The sequence below is a fragment of the Dermacentor silvarum genome, chromosome 9 (genome assembly GCF_013339745.2).
Source record: "Dermacentor silvarum isolate Dsil-2018 chromosome 9, BIME_Dsil_1.4, whole genome shotgun sequence".
NCBI classification, from domain to species: domain Eukaryota; kingdom Metazoa; phylum Arthropoda; class Arachnida; order Ixodida; family Ixodidae; genus Dermacentor; species Dermacentor silvarum.
In genome coordinates, this window is record NC_051162.1 from 74,790,065 (window position 1) to 74,808,743 (window position 18,679).

The 18,679-nt window shown below is 55.2% G+C and overlaps 2 protein-coding genes across 2 annotated transcripts in view; both read right to left on the reverse strand.

Moving 5' to 3' along the window:
* The window catches only part of LOC125940100 (venom metalloproteinase antarease-like TpachMP_A), a 212,640-nt gene that overhangs the window by 97,520 nt on the left and 96,441 nt on the right, over positions 1-18,679 (reverse strand). The window lies entirely within an intron of this gene.
* Positions 1-18,679, reverse strand: part of LOC125939842 (venom metalloproteinase antarease-like TpachMP_A) — a 121,162-nt gene that overhangs the window by 6,914 nt on the left and 95,569 nt on the right. The window contains exons 9-10 of the mRNA XM_049655321.1: positions 15,261-15,405; positions 9,417-9,551 (exon numbers count right to left, since the gene is read on the reverse strand). Of these exons, the coding sequence (XP_049511278.1) occupies positions 9,417-9,551; positions 15,261-15,405 (280 nt within the window). The remainder of the gene's footprint in view (positions 1-9,416; positions 9,552-15,260; positions 15,406-18,679) is intronic.

Genomic DNA, 18,679 nt, shown 5'->3' on the forward strand with positions numbered 1-18,679 from the left:
TACCTTCCGCATTTTGAGCGGCCGCTGCTTGTTTACAACTTCACGTAGAAAGTGGAGTGTTGGCGGTCTACTACCTGGCAGAGGAGGCGATTGCTACTATTTAGGACCTCGTTTGAAGGTTGATTTGTCCAGTTTGGGTGAACACGATGGGCGAACACGTGTAGCACGTGTTTGCTTCGACGCGTGCGCCAGTTCTGCCAAGAAAAAGAAGTTCCAACAAAGAGGTTCCGCCGAGATGCGCGGAGAGCAGGGCCATCTGGTTGCAAAACCAAAAAAAAAAAATCACAATGCCACGTGACGGCACTCTGAACTCTGGTTGGCGGACGCGCACGCGACGCGCCGTGCGAGGCGTTTTAGGGGCGAAGCTCCTTATGGCGGCACCCGTTCTGTCCCCGTCGTAGTAGTAGTAATAGTGTGTAACCAGTCTGAGAAAAATGCGAAAAAAATTCCGAAGTTGTGTCCGTAGCGCGGAATCGAACCAGGGACCCCTCGCTTCCGAGCGCGCGGCCTTAGCCCACTACGCCACGAAGCGGACATGGACAAAAGCACCACGATGGCTATAAATACCCAACATTAACGAAAGGCCGCGTTTCTAGCGCGTTTCTAACGCGTTTGTGCTAGCGCGTTACGGCCCGTGTAAGAAGCTGGTGTAAGACGCTGTGGCCTCTCCACCTTACCTTCAACGCGTTTCGAACGCGCTGCCCAAAGCGGTGGCAAGTCAAGTTCAAGTCTAGGAGCGTTTATGAATACGGGGGGTATACTCTCTCAGCAGTCATGTGATGGCGTCGGCAAACGCGGTGCACGTTCCGGCATGTGTAAATGGCTGCGTAAGACGCTGTGGCCGCTCCCCCTTACTAGAGAGTACTGCACGTTTTATTGCGATAGCAATTATATGGACACTCAAAAGCAGATTTCTGCCGTCGGCGTCGCCGTCGCCGTCGCCGTCGCTGTCGCCGTCGCCGTCACCGTGAGGTTCCGTATGACGTCATTTGGAGAAGAAATCGTCGCCGCGCGCCGAACGCTGTATGTGCGAGTGAAAGGGCGCGAGGGGCGCGTCTTTCACGGGGAGTGAACGCACGGCAGAGATACAGCGTTCGGCGCGCGGCGACGCGGGAGTTCGCCCTGACTGTCGAAGAGAGAGGTTGTGTTGCGTCTCGCTCCGACGACCTCGCCTCGCCAGTCGCGCCTAGCTCTTCTCCCGTGCGGTCGTGCCTGCACATCGCCCCGGCGTGTGCTGCACGAGCCGCGTGGCTCACCATCGTCGGCGACGTCACCTGCAGCCGCGCACGATTTGCGCGTCCCAACGCGCAACCCTGTGTGTTCCCTGCGGGCTTGCATCGTGCGACGAGTGGATTTGCTTCAGTGTTGTGCTCCGCGAGTGGCGTTCCCAACCCGACATTTGTGCCGCGTCCCCGGCTGTGCCGCGTCGTGCGCGCATCGCGTGGTCGGTGCTGTGCGCGCGACGTGCGTGTAGTGTGTTTGCCCCCCTGTGACGCGCGGTTCGCGTGTTGACTGCGGAGCCGAACGGCATGGAGGCTTCCGCAGGCCAGGAGAGCGCCCGCCGCGCGCGGGCCATCGTCGAAGTGCGAGCGCGTCTCTCGCGACCTTTGTGCCCGTGACGCTACAAGCGTCGCGTGAGCGAGGCGAATTAGAGGTGCGCGCCGCCGAGATCGTGGACGCGTGGATAAAGAAACAGGCCACCACCACCCAAGCAGCTGCCGCCGCGGCCGCGCCCGCCGTCACCGAGACACACGTGGCGCCGGCTATACCTTCCCCGCAAGCGAGCCTTCCCCCCTCGGAGCAGGACGCCGTCATTGCTGCCATGGCGAGCACCCCGCTGCCCCCATCCGACGACGAGGAGGCCATGGACTCCTCCTCCTCGCGCAAACGCATGCGCGAAGCAGAGAGCGAGGAGGAGGAGCAAACCGGTCGCCGCAGGCTGCCGCCGCCGACCGCCCCACCTTGCCCGGAGAGCAGGGACGACGGCGACGCCATCTCCCGGCGCCCGGGGGACTCAGCCGCCTCCTCGTCATCGCCCGCGGCACGAGATGGCGCCCCCGCCGATCCGCCGGCTGCGCCGGCTCTCCTGCTCCTCTCGACCACCAGCGCCGCCCCTCGGACGCCCGGCGAGTCGTCCGCTGCCTCCTTCGCGCTCTCCCCGAGGGAGGGCGCGCGCATCAACACGGTCGCTCCTCCGGCTGCCGGTGAGGCTGGCGCGAGCTCTCCTGCGTCGTCTGCTACGGCGGATGCTCGTGACGCGCCCGAGTCTGTGCCGTTGGGGCTCGCGCACGATCCCCGAGCAGACAGAGCCCCAGCCGGTCCGACGCAGCACGGCCTCGCCCACCCAGCGGCGAGGTTCCTGAAGGATCCCCCCCACCACACTCTACCGAGGCAGGAGGGGAAAAACAAGAAGCAGAAGAAGGCGGGGAAAAGCTCTGCACCCAAACAGGCTTCCCCCCCTGCTGCCCCTCCGGCCCCGAGGCCCACTCTGGCGGGCTCCGGCACACCCACAGCAAAGGCTGCTGCACAGGAGGCCCCAACCACCCATGCACCACCAGCTGAGGGCTTCCAGCTGGTGCTGTCCAAGGCCGATCGCCGCCGCGCAAGGGCACCAGTGAGTGCTGCCATCCCGGTGAACCCCGCGGTCATTGGCACGGCCCTCTTCCGCCCATCTGTGGTGGGTGGCACTTTCAGAGGAGCACCACGCCTCTCTCTTGCGGCGGTGCTCTCAGCGCGGCCAGGTGTTGCCGCTGTGAGAGTCAATCACAGGCGCAACATCGTGGCCGCCGACGCCACCACCCAGAGGTGCTTGGAGGAGCTGCTGGCCACCACGGAGCTCCGGGGAATACCGGTGACTGCCCGGCAGCCTGCCGAGCGAGGCAGGAGCACTGGTTTTGTCCACGGCGCCGACGGCATCCCCGCAGACGCGGACCTGCTGGGGGCCATCGAGTCGGGAGTCCCAGTGCTGGCTGCTACCAGGGAGGCCAACACCATCACCATCCGGTTCGCGGGGCCGGTCCCCCCTGAGCATGTGAGCCTCTACAAGCTCCGGTTCAGGGTGCGACCGTCCAGACCGCGTCCACTGCAGTGCCAGCAGTGTGGCCGCTTTGGGCACGTGGCTACCTCCTGCGACTCGCCATCCAGCTGCCGTCATTGTGGGAGGTCTCACGAGCAGGGTGACAGCTGCCCCAACGCGGCCCACTGCCGCAACTGCGGTGGCCACCACCCCGCAAATACTCCTGCCTGCCCCAGGTGGCAGGAGGAACGCAGGGTGGCCACCATCTTGGCAACAGCGCCTGCTCCCCTCTCCCGCCGGGCAGTCCGCGCTGGTGTCCGGGAGGAGAACCTGCAGGCCAAGGCCACCTCAACGCCTGTGCAGGGCCTGTCTTATGCACAGGCACTGGCCGGCCTCCCACAGGCGCCCCAGCAGAAGGCAGCGCCCCCCGGACGGCCACCCACACCGGCCCCACGGAAGCAGCGACGCCAGCCGCCAGCCACCCCTGGGAGCGAGCCCACCACAGCCCCAGCATCACTGGCAATGCCTGGCCCGGACCCTCGGGACCAGATCATTGCCAGCCTGCAGCTCGCCCTGAAGGCCATCGGGGAGATGCTGCCTGCCGAGAGCCCCCTCCGAGCCATCTGCCTGCAGGCAGTGGCAGTCCCGACCACAGTCAACCAGCATGGCTGATCCCTCACCAGCCACAGCTGGGAAATGCCGTCGCCGCCCGAGTGTTCTCCAATGGAACACCAACTCACTGCGGCGGCGGCATGCAGAGCTGTGCGCGCACCTCCTGCGGTGTGATTTCGACGTCCTCGCACTGCAGGAGGTGTACACTGTGGCCGAGGACCTGCGGCTGCCGGGATACACGGGCTACTCTGGCGCCACCACCTGCTCGACGCAGAGCTGCACGGACGCTCCCTGCCTGCAGGGTGCCCACAAGAAGGGGAAGCCGAGGACTGCCATCTACGTCCGCAGCAGCCTGGCCCACTCGGTGACCCCAGTCTCGGACGTCGTAGGCGGCGCCATGGAGTGCTGTGTGGTCACGGTACGCCTTGACAGACAGGACACGACTGTGGCGAGCGTCTACGTTCGTCCTGGACAACAGTGGGACCCCTCCAGCCTGGTGCGGCTTGCAGCACGCCTCGGTGGACATGCAGTCCTGTGCGGTGACTTCAACGCCCACCACACCGACTGGGGCAGCCGCAGGTGCACCCGCCGAGGCAGGGACCTCTGCAACGCCATCAGCCGAGCAGGCCTGGTGGTACTCAACAAAGGAGGACCCACGTACGTCCGCCGTGGGGTGAGCACAGCCATCGACCTCTCCCTCACCACCGAGCAGCGCTCCTATGACTGGGCTACAACTCCCGACACTTGGGGATCTGATCACTTCCCCATCTTGATCACCCCCGGGTGTGGGAGAAGGCCGAGGTCACGAACATACCACGTCACAGACTGGTCCCTGTTCAGGAAGCGCTGCAGTGAGTTGGAAGATGGCTGTGACCTCCTGAGTGCCATCATGGAGTGCGCCCAGGCAGCCACAGTCCAGTGCTCTGCTCTGCCCGATACTCCTGCCCCGGATCTGCTCCTGCTCAACCTCCGTGCGTCCAGGCGACGCGTGGAGCGCCGAGCAATCCGGACGGGCAATGCAGAGCACTGGACCGAATACAGGAGAGCGGATGCCCGCTGCAGACGACAGGCCAGGCGCAGAAGGAGCCAGAGCTGGGGGAGCCTCTGCGCCACCATCGAGAACCGCTCCAAGGGCCCCCTGGCCTGGCGCCTCCTAAAGTCCCTGACCGGCAGGAAGGTCAACCGCCACCCCGTCCTCGCGGTGGCTATCTCGCTGGGCATCAGCGAGGCGGCCCTGGTGGAGTTGCTAGCGGACCACTTCGCCCCCCGGCTGCCCTCGCTGCGGCCATCCTGCCGGTCGGACTTCCCCCTGCCAACCCGCCTACCTGCCTGCTGGAGCTGCATCCGGAGTGGGCGACCAGCCAGATCGCGGCCATCTGCCAGGACCCACTGACTCTCCACGAGCTGCAGATGGCCCTGAGGAGGGGCAAGCGTCGCAGTGCACCGGGAGCAGACGGAGTGACACTCCAGATGCTCCGCAACCTGGCCACCAGTGAGCAACGACGCCAGCTCGACTGCTACAACAACATCTGGTGGTCAGGACAGGTACCGGAGGCCTGGCGCACAGCCATCGTGGCCCCCATTCTGAAGAGCAATAAGCCGGCTAACGAGCTGTCCTCATACCGACCGGTCTCTCTCACCTCCGCTGCCTGCAAGGTGATGGAGGCCATTGCTCTGGCACGGCTCGAATGGGTGGCCCGCGCCTGCGGGTTCCTCGCGGACCAGCAGACAGGCTTCCGGCGCCGAAGGTGCACTGCGGACTCCATCGCAGACGTCGTCTCCACCCTGGAGTACGCCAGGGCCAGCGGAGACCTCGCCATGCTCCTCCTCATCGACGTCAAGGGGGCGTTCGATGGCCTCCCACATGTGGTCGTCCAGCAGGCTCTGGACCTCCTGGGCATTGGCGGCAACCTACGGCGGTTCCTGTCATCGTTCCTGAACGACCGCACCCTCAGGGTCCGCGTGGGCCATGCAAGGAGCACTCCCCGTCCGGTCGCAGCAGGCGTACCACAAGGGTCAGTGGTGAGCCCGTTTCTCTTCAACCTCGCCCTGGCCCGGTTGCCTGCTGCACTGCCGACCGACCCTCACTACAAGGTGGAGTGCTCCATCTACGCGGATGACATCGCCCTGTGGGTGCGGGGACCGCCACAGTCAAGCCGCCACGTGTGCCTGGCCCTCCAGAGAGCCCTGGACACCACGGCCGCCTACCTGGGAAGCATCGGACTCTCGGTTTCGACGGGGAAGACGGTGGCCCTCCTCGTCCACCCGAGAGCAGCGGCACGGCGCTCAGCTCCCCGGCTGCAGCTGGAAGGCGTGCGCATCCCATGGAGTACGACTGTGTCGTACCTTGGGCTGCGCATCGACCACCGGCTAACCTGGCTCCCGGCAGTCGGGGCCATGCAGACCCAGACCATCAGGGTCCGCAAGGCCGTGTCGCAGCTCCTTGCCCATGGAGAGGGCTGCTCGGTGAAGTGGGCCCTGCGGCTCTACGAGGCGGCGGCCACATCACGCCTGCGGTACGCCCTCCCGCTGGTGGCGCTGCCGCCACGCCGCCTCGAAAAGTTGGAGCTGCAGCACCGGGCGGCCATCCGACTCTGCCTGGGCGTCCCCCGGAGCTCCCAGATTGCCGCTACCCTTGCGGAGGCTGGAGCATGGCCCCTGTCGCTCCTCTTCCTGCAGCAGGGGCTGAGGCACGTCGACAGCCTCCACCATGCTCCTGATGGCAGAGGCCTGCTGCGTCGCCTCCAGTCCCGGCCTTCCTCAAGGATGGGTCAGCTGTGCCGCCTCTACGAGGAGGTGGTTGGCAACCCACCGCCGAATGCGGTACAGCTGCCCCCACCGCAGAGGCCTCCTGTCCCCATCGCCACGGAGCTGCCCGGGATTTCGAAGAGGCGCTCACCCGCTTGCGCCCTGCAGCAGACGGCCGCCTGCCTCCTGGACGAGACCCTCGGAGACCACCTCCTGGTGTACGTCGACGGTTCGGTGGTACCGGACACCGGCTCTGCCACGGCGGCCTGCACGGCACCAGCCCTGCAGAAGAGCAGGCAGTGTCGACTGCCCAGACACGCCAGCTCGACTGCAGCGGAGGTGGCAGGCCTCCACCTGGCCGTCGACCTACTCTCTGAGGAGCTTCCTGGGGTACCAGCGGCCATCCTCTGCGACTCCAGGGCAGCCCTCCTCGGCCTGCAGAGGCCAGAAAGCGCCAGCCTTGGAGTCGCACTGCTGTCTACCCGGCTGACAGCGCTGCAGGACGCAGGCCACCCGGTGTCCCTGCACTGGATCCCCGCCCACGTAGGGATCCCGGGCAACGAGGCAGCCGACACCCTGGCGAAGGACGCCCACCACACCACTGTGCCCCTCAGTCGGGCCGTGACGGAGGGCGACTTCACAGGACTGAGGCTGCGGCGACACCTGGCGACCCACCACCCAGACAAACGGGTGGCACTGGGATGCCCCCCACGACCACTCCCCCAGCGAGGCCTGGCTCGCAGGGAGACCTCGCTCCTTCTCCGGCTCCGCATCGGCTGCAGCTGGACGGCAGCACGCAGCTACCGACTGGGACGAGCGACGTCCCCGGCCTGCAGCTCCTGCGGGGAGCCGGAGACGATCGAACATCTCCTGCTGGCCTGCCCGGCGTACCTCCAGCAGCGGGGCCCACTCCTGCAGGAGTTCCGCCGCCTGGGCCTCCCCTGTGCCAAGGAGGAAGATCTCCTCTTCCCCGGCCGACACCACCTTTCTGCACTTCGAGGCGTCGTGGAGTTCCTTGACTCGTCAGGGCTCTCCGCACGCCTCTAAGGACATTTCTACAAGCGGGAAGGCCTCACGGCCTCCCACTCCACCCCGGGCCTGACCGGCCTGGCACAACACCCCTGCAGACTCTGCAGCACACCAAGGCCTCCCATCTCGGCCTGATACGTGCCGCCTATGCCTGCCGGTTTTGCTTCGCCCAGCCATGGCGTCTCCACTCTATCCCTTCTTTCGCTCCCACTTACCCCTCCCCGTTGGCGCTGAGCCGTGCTCCCTCAAGGGCTGCAGAAGATAGCGCCAACCTTTCCCTTTCCCTCAAGAACCACTTACCACCACGGCAGAGAACAAACGCGCGTTCTGCGCCGTGCTCGCTTAAGGGCTGCAGAAGTAGGCGTCTCTGTTCTCCTTCACAATCACCATGTATGTAGAGCAAACGCGCCTTCTTCCAACGAGCGAGAGGCCGTGGGGGAGGGGGAGGGAAGGGAGGCGACGTTTAGCTGCGGCACGCAGTGCCTATTTATATCAGAGGCTCTGGCAACAGTCACCAACGCCGCACGCATTTTGAGCGAACGCGGGCAAAACGCCGATGGCGTCGACAACAGTTCTGCGTGTTGTTGCTACCAAAGCCGCTCACCTTACTTCCTATGACATTGCTGTGTTGCTATCGCATTCATTGCTTCGCCCTTAGGGCGAAACTGTGACATTTTCTAACGCGTTTGTGCTAGCGTCCCCTTAAGCGGGAGATCCGATGATTCCCTCCGGAGCTTCGCCCACTCATCATCATTCACCTCGTGGATCTGCTTTCATTTTTTTTCCTACTCCGAGTAGCAGCACGCGGCAGCGCGATTTCGTGATGGATCCTGCTGGGCACGCGTCGGAATGAGGCGCGCGTCACAATATCCGCGCGTCAATCGTGCCTGAAATCGCGCCATGCGTTTCCGGCTAAAGAGTGTCCCGTTCTGATCAAGTCGAAAACCTCCGAGCCGCCGCCAGAGGCACCGGCAACAGTCACCAACTAGGGAGCCTACATGCAAGCGCTCTATAAACAGCGCTTGCATGTAGGCTCCCTATCACCAACGCCGCGCGCGTTCGGTGCCAACGCGGGCGAAACGCCGACGACTTCGACATTAGTTCTGCGTGTTGCTGGTGCTGCTACATGTCCAAGTTTATACAGCTGATAAAACTACTATTCTTACTCCGTATAGTTCTCTACTAATTTGCTATCGCAATGGATGCTTCGCCTTTGGGGTGAAACTGCGACATTTTTTTATACTATACGTGCTGACGACCTCTTTTCGCCCAAGGACGTTTAAGGTCGACTTATCGATGAGACATAAGGTTTTTGCCTTAAAATACCCCCTCCACTCAAATCACTGGATGAGCCAGTTGCAAACTGGCTCATATGCCAACCCTTACATGTATTCACTTATATATCCCGGCTCGTTCTTAGCTGAATGCCATAGCGGCGACGCCCATAAATGCGACCTGACACATATAGTCAGCGACTGCGCCGGGCTAAAGCCTAGGGCGAAACTTCAACTTAATGACTATTCGGACTGGGAGGCAATCGGGTCCAGATCCGACCCCATGGTCCAGCTGCACACCGCCAACTGGTCTTTGGAGATCGCCGAAAGTCAAGGGCTTACGACCACCTCACGCTGGCTGGCAGAAGAACCCATTAATTAAAACTATAACATCTGACGAAAAGAAAGTTTTTCCTCCGCACTCCGCGAACACATTGTGTGGAGGCACATGTCCTTTCCACGTGTGTTTTCTCTTTTCGACATATTCGAAACTAAGGTGTTCTGTAGTCCCATTCACTCTGATGATGGCCGAACCGTTGGCCAAAACATTAGTAGGACAATATTATTCTTGTGCTTAAACGTGTGAATGTTTATTTCGTGATTATTTATCCGGGTTCAGCGAGTACTTCTAATTACGTATATACATATCGTATATATCATGAAATCTAAATTCTCAGTAAACTTTAAAAACGTAACTTATTTTCGCTAATACTCATTGAGTTGCTCTATCAACTTACCTTTTGTCTGCCATTAATGTTGCCACAATACATGTAGTCTGGTGCTGCGTGCATGTTGTGTACTATTTCTCCAGCCTCATCAATTGTTCTGCAAACCACAATGCAGTTTCCAATGTTGTCTTCATCGCTGTACTTCTAGAATTCAGAAAACATACCCTTAGCGGTCACATGTGCAACTTTGTCAAGTATTATTTCGCTTCTCTCAATGAATCTTCAGAAAGTAATAGCACTGGCATACTTAGATTTAGGTGCGTATTACTAAAACCCATGATGTTGAAACTGTTCTCTAGTCTCCAGTGTGGCATACTTCATGTTGGTGTTTTATTGTCTCCTGCAAGTTCCCAGAATTTCCAATTTTTTACCTTTAATAATGTTGCACTAAACTGCACAGGTGCACATAGGTACATCCAGTTAGCACATAAATTAGCGGTGGAAAGGGTCAAAAGTAGCAGTGCAGGGGCCATAAGGAGATTCTGCATAACTTCCGGTAGTTACTTACAGGGCCATGTTTATAGCATAATCATCAAAGTCCCTTGTTCATGCATCTTGTTTGTTGGACAGTAGAACGCCTTCGCAGACTGCGTGACAATGCCCACAGAAACAGTTGTTTTGTGTGTGTGTGTGATTTTTTTTCCTTTTTTTCACCTTTTTTGTACTTATTTTTTCTCTCTCTTTCTTGTCGAATCCCTTTACCCCTCCCCCGGTACAGGGTAGCCAACCGGAGATAATGTCTGGTTAACCTCCCTGTCTTTCCTTTACCTTTTTTCTCTCTCTCTTGTTGGAACATGTGCACCAACTTCCGCATCGAAATTTCGTTGTGAAGGTGGTAAGGTTGTAAGGTTGTGAGGTTGTAAGGTGGTAAGGTTGCAAAGGTGGTAAGTGTATGAAATCCGGAGCTCTCCAGCATACGTCGAGTAAATCCTGCTGCAGTGGCTGACAGCACGCCCAAGGCTCTGCAGGCTCCAGCCGCTATAAAGTTATCGCAGCCTCGGAAGCCCGATACGCTGCGTTGCGCTAATGGCTTTATCTTTGCATTTGCTTGTATCAGCGTCAACAAGCACCAGTGCAACAAAATGTTATCGTTAGCAAATGACGTAATTACTTTCGATGCACAGCGTGAATCTAGCCCGGGATGTACGAAGCTTGCATACTGTAGTGTTGGTTGCTGAGTTATTGATAATGATGTTCAAAAGAAGTCGCAGTTTCGCCCGAAAGGCGAAGCATCGATTGCGATAGCAAATTATTTGAAAGCTATACAAAGTAGGGAGAGTAGTTTCATTGTTCTTTAAACTTGTTATCATAGGCACCCTAACTAAATTAACAAGGATGTTGTCACGCGCGCACAAGCAAACACAAACGCATCTCACTTGATGAACGCGGACACTCGCTGGGAAAATGCTAGACCCAGCGCAGTAGCCGCAGCGAGCGAATTGAGCTTCTTGCCGGCGCTCGCATCAACGCGACCTTAGTCCCGAAAACACAGGGAGGGCGGACTCCGCCCCCGCCGCAGATGCCTCCAAGGATACAGCCCCGCGGGTGGGCTCTCGCAGCGCCCACAGCGCCCCTCCCCTCCCCCCGGAACAGCCGGATCCTTCCATGCCGGCGGGACCGTGTGGCCGCAGTAAAGCGTGGCCCCTCGACCTGCCCATGCTCCCCCCGGAGACTTCCGGCCCGGTGGGAGTGCGCGGCCGCAGTTAAGCGCGGCTCCTCGACCTCCCTACCCTCCCCCCGGAGTGTTGCGCCTTGTGCGTGAGTGGAAGAATGCGCGCTTCCTTCCCGCTTCCTGCCCTTGTGCGCGCGACCTGCGATTGCTGGCTCACCATTGTATGCTTTCACTCGCAGATAAAGGGTGCGGCGCGACAGCGGCGATGCTGTATGTAGGAAAACCTCACGACAACGGCGACAACGACGACGCCGAGGGTAGAAATTCGCCTAGCATATCCATATAATTGCTATCGCAATAAAATGAAGGGGTTTACGTACTAAAACCGTGGTCTGATTATAACGACGCTGTTTGGGGGACTCCGTAATACTTTGACTGCCTGAAATTGCTTGCCGTGCACTTTATGAAGGGCGCATGAGCGTTCTTTGCTAGTTTGGCCGATATAAATGCGGATGTCGTGGTCAGTATTCAAGCTTCCACGTCGAACTGAGCGAGAGAACGCGATAGCTACCGAGCTATTGCGGCGCGCCCGTCTTCATTATATTGACATTATTTTTTATTAAGGATGGTTGGCTTCTGATACGCCTCTGAAATCTCCAAAGGAACGCTGGACATCTTATCTGGAAAATGTTATTGACCTAGCTCCAGTATTTGAAAGCCACCTTCAGCATCAGACGGCCCTTGCAATTTTTCGCTTTTTAAGCAAGACTAATCACAATGCCGCTTACTTTGGTGCACAATCATTCTTCTGTTGCAGGCTTCACCACTACGATGAGCTAGCATAACAAGAAGAAGTACGTTCTGTGAAATGATTTCCGGTGCTCCACACTTCTAAGGAAGTTCGAAGCTTCGTTCGTATGTGCTCGCGCAATCATGTATTTCTATGAAATGTTCCGGAAGCGATGTACATTTGCAGCGAAGCTGTCAAGGTTAGCTGCGCAGTTGTGCTCATGCGGAGGTTCAGGCCTGCGTGTGGCGGCGTGCTAAGAATCCGTCAGACGACACCTGCAGTAGATTGCCGCAATTCCGCATTGAAGCTCAAGAATCAGGGATGGCAAAAAAAAAACCTTGTGTACGTCTTACACCTATCGCCAACGCCTTATTCACATAATTTCTATTTTTTGTGGGAGGGGGGGATCTCTAACCCATAATTGTTGTGTCTCACATGGCGTTCTACCGGCTTCGCGTTAAGGTCAGCTAGGCGTTCGTGGGGCTAGGATGGTGACGACTGATGGCGTCCTACGCCAACGTATTCAGCGTGAGTGCCAACTCTAAGTCACACTCACTAGAGCGGCGTTGACGAGTCATCACCTCAGAACCCCTAAAATCACACGCAAGCTACGCATGAAGGATCGCCTACACCACTTTGCTCTTTTTATGCTTGGCATCAAAGAATGCTTCACGGAGAAACAGCACAATGCTAACTGCACTCACCGCGCTGCTTTCGCCCTCGCTATTTCTTATTTCTTGGGACCCGATACACTCAATTTAGTACGGACACATGATAGTGCACCAGCACTCGTTACTGCTAAAAGCGAGCATCGTAACTGTGCATGCTCGTTTTGATTATCCGCCTTTTTTGAATATCAAGATAAATTTCTAAGCGAACGCGGTAGTCTTCAAATGGTTTGGACAATCAGAAAATTTCGCCTGTGCATGTATGGCCGCTTTCTCCGAGTAAATGCTGATCCCCACGTGTTTTTCCCTTTGAGAAATGTATGGAGTGAAGCGTGGAAGTTACAAGCGCGAAGATGGAAGAGCTGCGCTCGTCCCATGCTCTTCCTAGGTCATCCTCCTTCGTGTGCGTGCCCCATATAGTGAATGTTTCTGGTCCTCTCCTTTCTGCCTGCAAGAGCACATGTTCTCCATCATGCACAAATATCTACGTTTGCAGCACGCCGTGCCATATTGTGGGTCATGCAGCCGCCACACATGGCGATTACGACTTCTGAGTTATGTCCATTTTTATTTAGGACACATTCACGGTAACCAGGCTGGCAATGCCGTTCTATGTGCTATTCTAGTATACGTATGTAAGAATGTGCGGCCCCTAATTTTCTCTATACGAAATTGCCATGTTTATTACTACTATCAATTTACCATACACGTCCTCTATTCCCACAATGAAGCCGTGTATCAAGGGAACTTGCGTAGCGATAGCGCTGAACAAATTTTGGGCGACCCACAGCACCTTCAATGCATCTTAAGCACAGCATCTTAAGCAAAATTATGGGTGTTTACGTGCAGAAACCGCGATCTGATTATGAGGTGGGGGACTCCAGAAAATTTCGACAACCAGGGGTTCTTTAACGTGCGCCTGATTCTAAGTGCACGGGTGTTTTCGCATCATCACCCCACCTAGTTTGCTGCCGCCCTCGACTACCCTTCCCTTCTCTTGGTATTAATTCTGGAACTCTAATGATTCACCGGTTATCCATCCTACGCATTACATGGCCTGCCCAGTTCCATTTTTTCCTCTTAAAGTCACCTAGAATATCGGCTTTCCCCGTTTGCTCTCTGATCTATACCAGTCTACACCACTCTCTTGTCTATTCACGTTAGGCCTAACATTTTTCGTTCCATTGCTCTTTGTACGGTTCTTAACGTGTTCTCGAGCAGCAAGAATATGATACTTACTTAAGAAAGCGATTAAATTGCAGCTGACATCCCGTTGTGGGTGCGTGGTTTTCGCTTTATGGCCAATTGCGCAAAGGCCGGCGGAAGAAAGGTTGAAAGATTGGTTTTGTTTACGTCGTCAGCACGAAAGCCTGTTCCACTACGACGACTGGCTGCCGTCCATCACGTCGGCATCATTGTCGTCGTTGGTGAAAATGTCTCCCGCCGAAACGATTTCACGACTGGCGTGCTGGTGGTTGGTGACGGCACCATTTCGGGATCGCTCTCTATTGGTGTCGGCCTAGTGTAACCAGGTCTTAACTGAATAAACCAGCTTGACGCACCAGAAATGCTGTTGCACCAGCAATGTCACACCAAATAGTCCCGCGCCGTGGAATCATCGCATTAAAGCAGAGCCCGATTGCACAAATAAGACACCTGACGTGACGCTCACCCTATCCTGTGCGTTCTGTCCTCAATCCAGGAATTATAAAAAGTGCCACGTTTGATAAATAAATGACAAATAATTAGGTGATTTCATTTTGGCTCCAGCCGCCCAAAGAGCAAAAGTGTGCGCCGACTTTGTTGGTGAGATCATTTCCTTTCTTTTGCACAAGGCCGGACAGTTCAAGCCCACGTGGTCAAAATTAATCCGGTGTCCCCCATTACGGTGTGTATCATAACCAGATCGTGCATTTGGCGCTTGAAATAGGAGAATTTACGTATGATGAAAAATGTGAGCCAATATCGAAGCCAGCAATCATCAGATTATAGCGGATGTAATTGAGAATGTAATCAACAAGATTATATATATTAAGAAGCAAGAGAAGTGGGCCTTGCGAGACCCGATAGATACAGGTTACACGAGTGTGTGATAAAATACATGATTTAGAAATAGGCATTGCTTTAGGTTAGTAAGAAGGCATTTGAGCTAAGCAACTTTGCTGGCAGGCATGTCAAAGCATTACAGCTCTAGAAAAGGGATTAAATGGGATACAGTCAAACGTCTTTCAGAAATGCACTCGTAAAAATGCAGTCAACATGCATGTCCTGTGGAAGTTCTATTAACAGCCTTTTGCACAAAAATCCTTCAGAAAATCATGTTGCGCTTGCGAAAAGAACTTAACATACAAAATGTGCGTTGTTTTGTTTGCGTAAATAATGCGTTGAAGAACTTTACAGCACATGCACGTTGGTGACAAACTTTGATAACTTGAGGGTTGGCCAGAAAGCCAAAAATCTCCACGCACTAAAACACTTATTTTTAAACTTTTTTTTAGAATTAGGCGGCTTAAGCTCGTGTCCCCGGTTTTGCGTACAAAGCAATATTGTAGGCATTGTAAATACTTCTAAATGCAGATTTTATTAGCTTCGACTGTTGCAATAGTAACCTATGGCTGCATTTTTGGTGTTAATTATTATGTTTCCGATTAAATATATTTCGGAATTTTTCTGAAAGTGTAAGGTGTCATTTATTTTTTAGCTCTACATTTTACTCGTGTAAAGTAGCGCCTAGCACAATGTCGCTCTTAAATTGCAGGAAGTTAAAAATCTGTGCACCTTACCGGCAGGTATTCCACTGCAGAAGCATTACGGTAGAGGTATTTGCAATATCTCGTTCCGCCCACGACGGGCTGTCGCAGGATTGCTTCATACAGCGGTGGCGTCTGTCTTGCCTGCTTATTTAAAAGGCATTCGCCCTCTGTGCTTCTAAAAAGAAAACAATAAAAAACTTCGCTTTGTCATTAGTAAGACGGCTTTGAGGAAACATTATTAAAGAAAGCCTAAAATTATTTTGTAATATGAGGCAATCGTCACCTAAGCAATCTTATAGGAGAAGGCGAAATTATTAGTTTTTATTCCAGTTTGTTCTACTTTTCGACATAGGTACGATATGCTTATCAATTTTCATAGGATTATTATTATTTGATTTCATGACATGTCCACAGGAAAAGGAAAGCGGGGAGCAAGGCTTTCTATAAGATGCAACATATATTAAAAAAGACAGACGTATGCATTTGTTGAAGTCAACCAAGCATTATCAAATGAAGCATTTTTAAAACACAATTCCAAATTTGACATTCATGAATCCACTTCGACGTTTTTATAAATTCATATATCTTGTAGGGACTTCGCTTATTAACGGACTGCCGAGCGATTTGATGACATATTCACAATTTACAGAAGCGCAAAATTATTTTAAAGAATGTTTTATTTAGGAGGCTATGCTGGAAATATGGAGGCTTTGCCTGAGCGATGGCCGCCGACAACTTCCTAAGCCAGCACTGCCAAAGTTATGAGGATGCTGCTTCTGTATGCGATGCTACGCCAAGTAGTCGCGAAGGTTTTGTGGGGGCGTCAGTTTAGGTTTTACCGGATTGCTCAGCCCATGTATATTTTTGTAAATGCTTTCATATGAGACTGCTCAATGCATCAATACAATTATTGACGTTGAAAAAATGCAAATAGAATGTCTACAATGTTTATGAAGCATGAATACCAAGAGTATTTCTTAATATTAAAATTGCACTGATTGGAGCCCACCGTTGTCTTCAATTGCTCCTGACAACGGAATTAAAATCAGCTTACAAACAGACTGTCATACTTGTTGTGACCTAGCAACGTCATCTTTGTTTACAACAGCAGGTAAACCAGACAAAGACAACAAATAATTGGAAGCTACAAAACGCAACAAACGCAAATCGTTTACTCAACAAGGCTTTTTTGTTGTTGTTGTGAAAAGGAAATTTTACAATAAAGTAATGCAATAATGTGAATCGAAGCGAATGGACTAAATGAACAACCGTGCTAGCCATCCGTGCAAGGCAAGCGCGCAGGGGCAGAAGGCCCGAGCCTCCGCCAGTATGACGGCGCCATCTAGGTAAGGTGCCTGCAAACGCAGCGTGTGCAGGTGCAGACTACCATATGCGATTGAGGCGAGGAGCGCAATCAACGCGCTCCCGAGCTGCCGAGCCTCCGCCAGTATGGTGGCGCCATCTAGTTAACAAGCCTGCAAAAGCAGCGTGCCCGACATGTAAGTTGCAGTTGTAAGGCTTGACCGGGCTCAGCAGACTGCTTTGCAGTCTGCTGAGCCCAGCTCGCTGAGCCGCAGCTCGCCGTCGACGCCGGGTGGGCAGTTCAGATCGTTCTCGTCAAAACGAGGCGAACACACTGCCGCGAATACCCTGTTGTGCGTGGTGCCCAAATTGGAGCTACGCTTTAGGCGCTCCACCAGCTTACGCTGTGACTGTGCTGCGTGTGCCGCGCAGGCCTGTGACTTTTCTCTCGCCATTCCACGACAAAGGAGAGAGTGAGCTAACGAGCAACAGTGCTCCCTCTCGTTACCGCAGCTCGCTTGGGCGAAAGGCCGCACCTACACACATACATTCCCATAGCCACTAACTCACATGCGCGTATGCACTTACGCGCGCAAACGTAAATAGGCACGCACACACGCGCACAAAAACCTTGTGAAAAAACTGTCAGCGAAGCTGTACTATGGTGGGAACTATGTATTTCCAATTATGACTATTAAGATGTGATGATGTAATTGGTTTTTTGAACTATTAGAGAATGAGAAATATATATGATCCGGTGGTTCTCCTCTATTTAGTGACCACAGGGACCATGGATTTATGGTCGCTACGGTACACGGCCATAGAGTGTATGGCAAATGTTGGCACGTTCTTTATAAACACGTCACCAACGCCTCGAGCGTTCCATGTGAACGCGGGCAAAGTACCACCGCCGTCGACAACAGTTGTGCGTGTTGTTTGTGTGACCGCATACAACCGTCGTCAAAAAAATTACACCATCTTCCCGTAGGGGAACCCTGAGTAATATGCGAAGCAGCCGTAGGGTCGACTCAGGTTCCCATTAGTTTTCAGATCGGCCTGTCGCCGCTACCGTGTCGTGGCAGCTGCTCGAGCCCTCTTCTCCGCGGCGCTGTCCACGGCGCTGACACTGGCGTTGACGCTGGCGCTGTCCGTGGCACTCATCGCGGCGTTGCGGGAGGAGAATGAGAGGACTAAATGAATGATGAGTGGGCGAAGCACCGGGGGATCATTCGGGCAAAACGCCGGAAGCGTTCTCCGGAAGCCGGAAGCTAGCTTCCGGAACCAGAAATGGAAGCGGAAGTGGAACCGGAAGTGGAAACGGAAGCCGAAGCCGACTTCCGTTTCCGGCTTCCGGAAGCCGGAGCTTGGCTTACATATACTATACATTTACATACAAGAAGAGGAGGGGGAGGAAGATGCGCATGCACAGTGCGGGTGTGGGCGCCGCACGGCGGATGGAGGGAGGGACATAGCCCCGACCATATGCTGCTTCGCATCTAAAACGCTGGCTACGTGACGAACGGCGAAACGCCGTTGTCGACACTGTTACGGGAGAGGCGGGCGAGAGCCCAGAGAGAGTCCGAGGCAGAGGCCGGCAGGGGTGCACGCATGCGCCGCCGTGGGAGAGCGGGCAGGCACATGCAGAGAGAGAGATTCTGGTTGTGAACAGGAAGAGGCGCTATTTTCTGCAGCCCTTTAGGGCGCACGACTCAGCGCCTTGGGGAAGGGGCGGGGATGTAAAGAAGAAAGAAAAGAGAAAGGTCGATCGATGCACAGTCTAGTGTGCCTCGATGCCCTCCTCGCCCACCACTGCCCTTCCTCTGGGAAGTCGCGTATGCACTTTGCCGTGCGTTTGCTCCCCGTGAAAGCGCACGTTCCTCGCCCTCGCGTGCTTTCACTCGCAGATAAGTCGCGTTTGCTCTCCGCCGTGCGTTCGCTCCCCTTGAAAGCGCGCGTCCGTCGCCCTCGCTCGCTTTCACTCGCACATACAGCATACGGCCAATGAGAGTTTTTTTCTATTGCTGGACGCGACGATCAAAAGGTGAGCCCTTAAAAGCTTCGCTGTAAAAGACGCCGAAAAAGAGCATGTTGGAAGCAGCAACAGCATTTCGCTACTGTTGCGGCCCGAATCAGCCGGGCGCATTCTT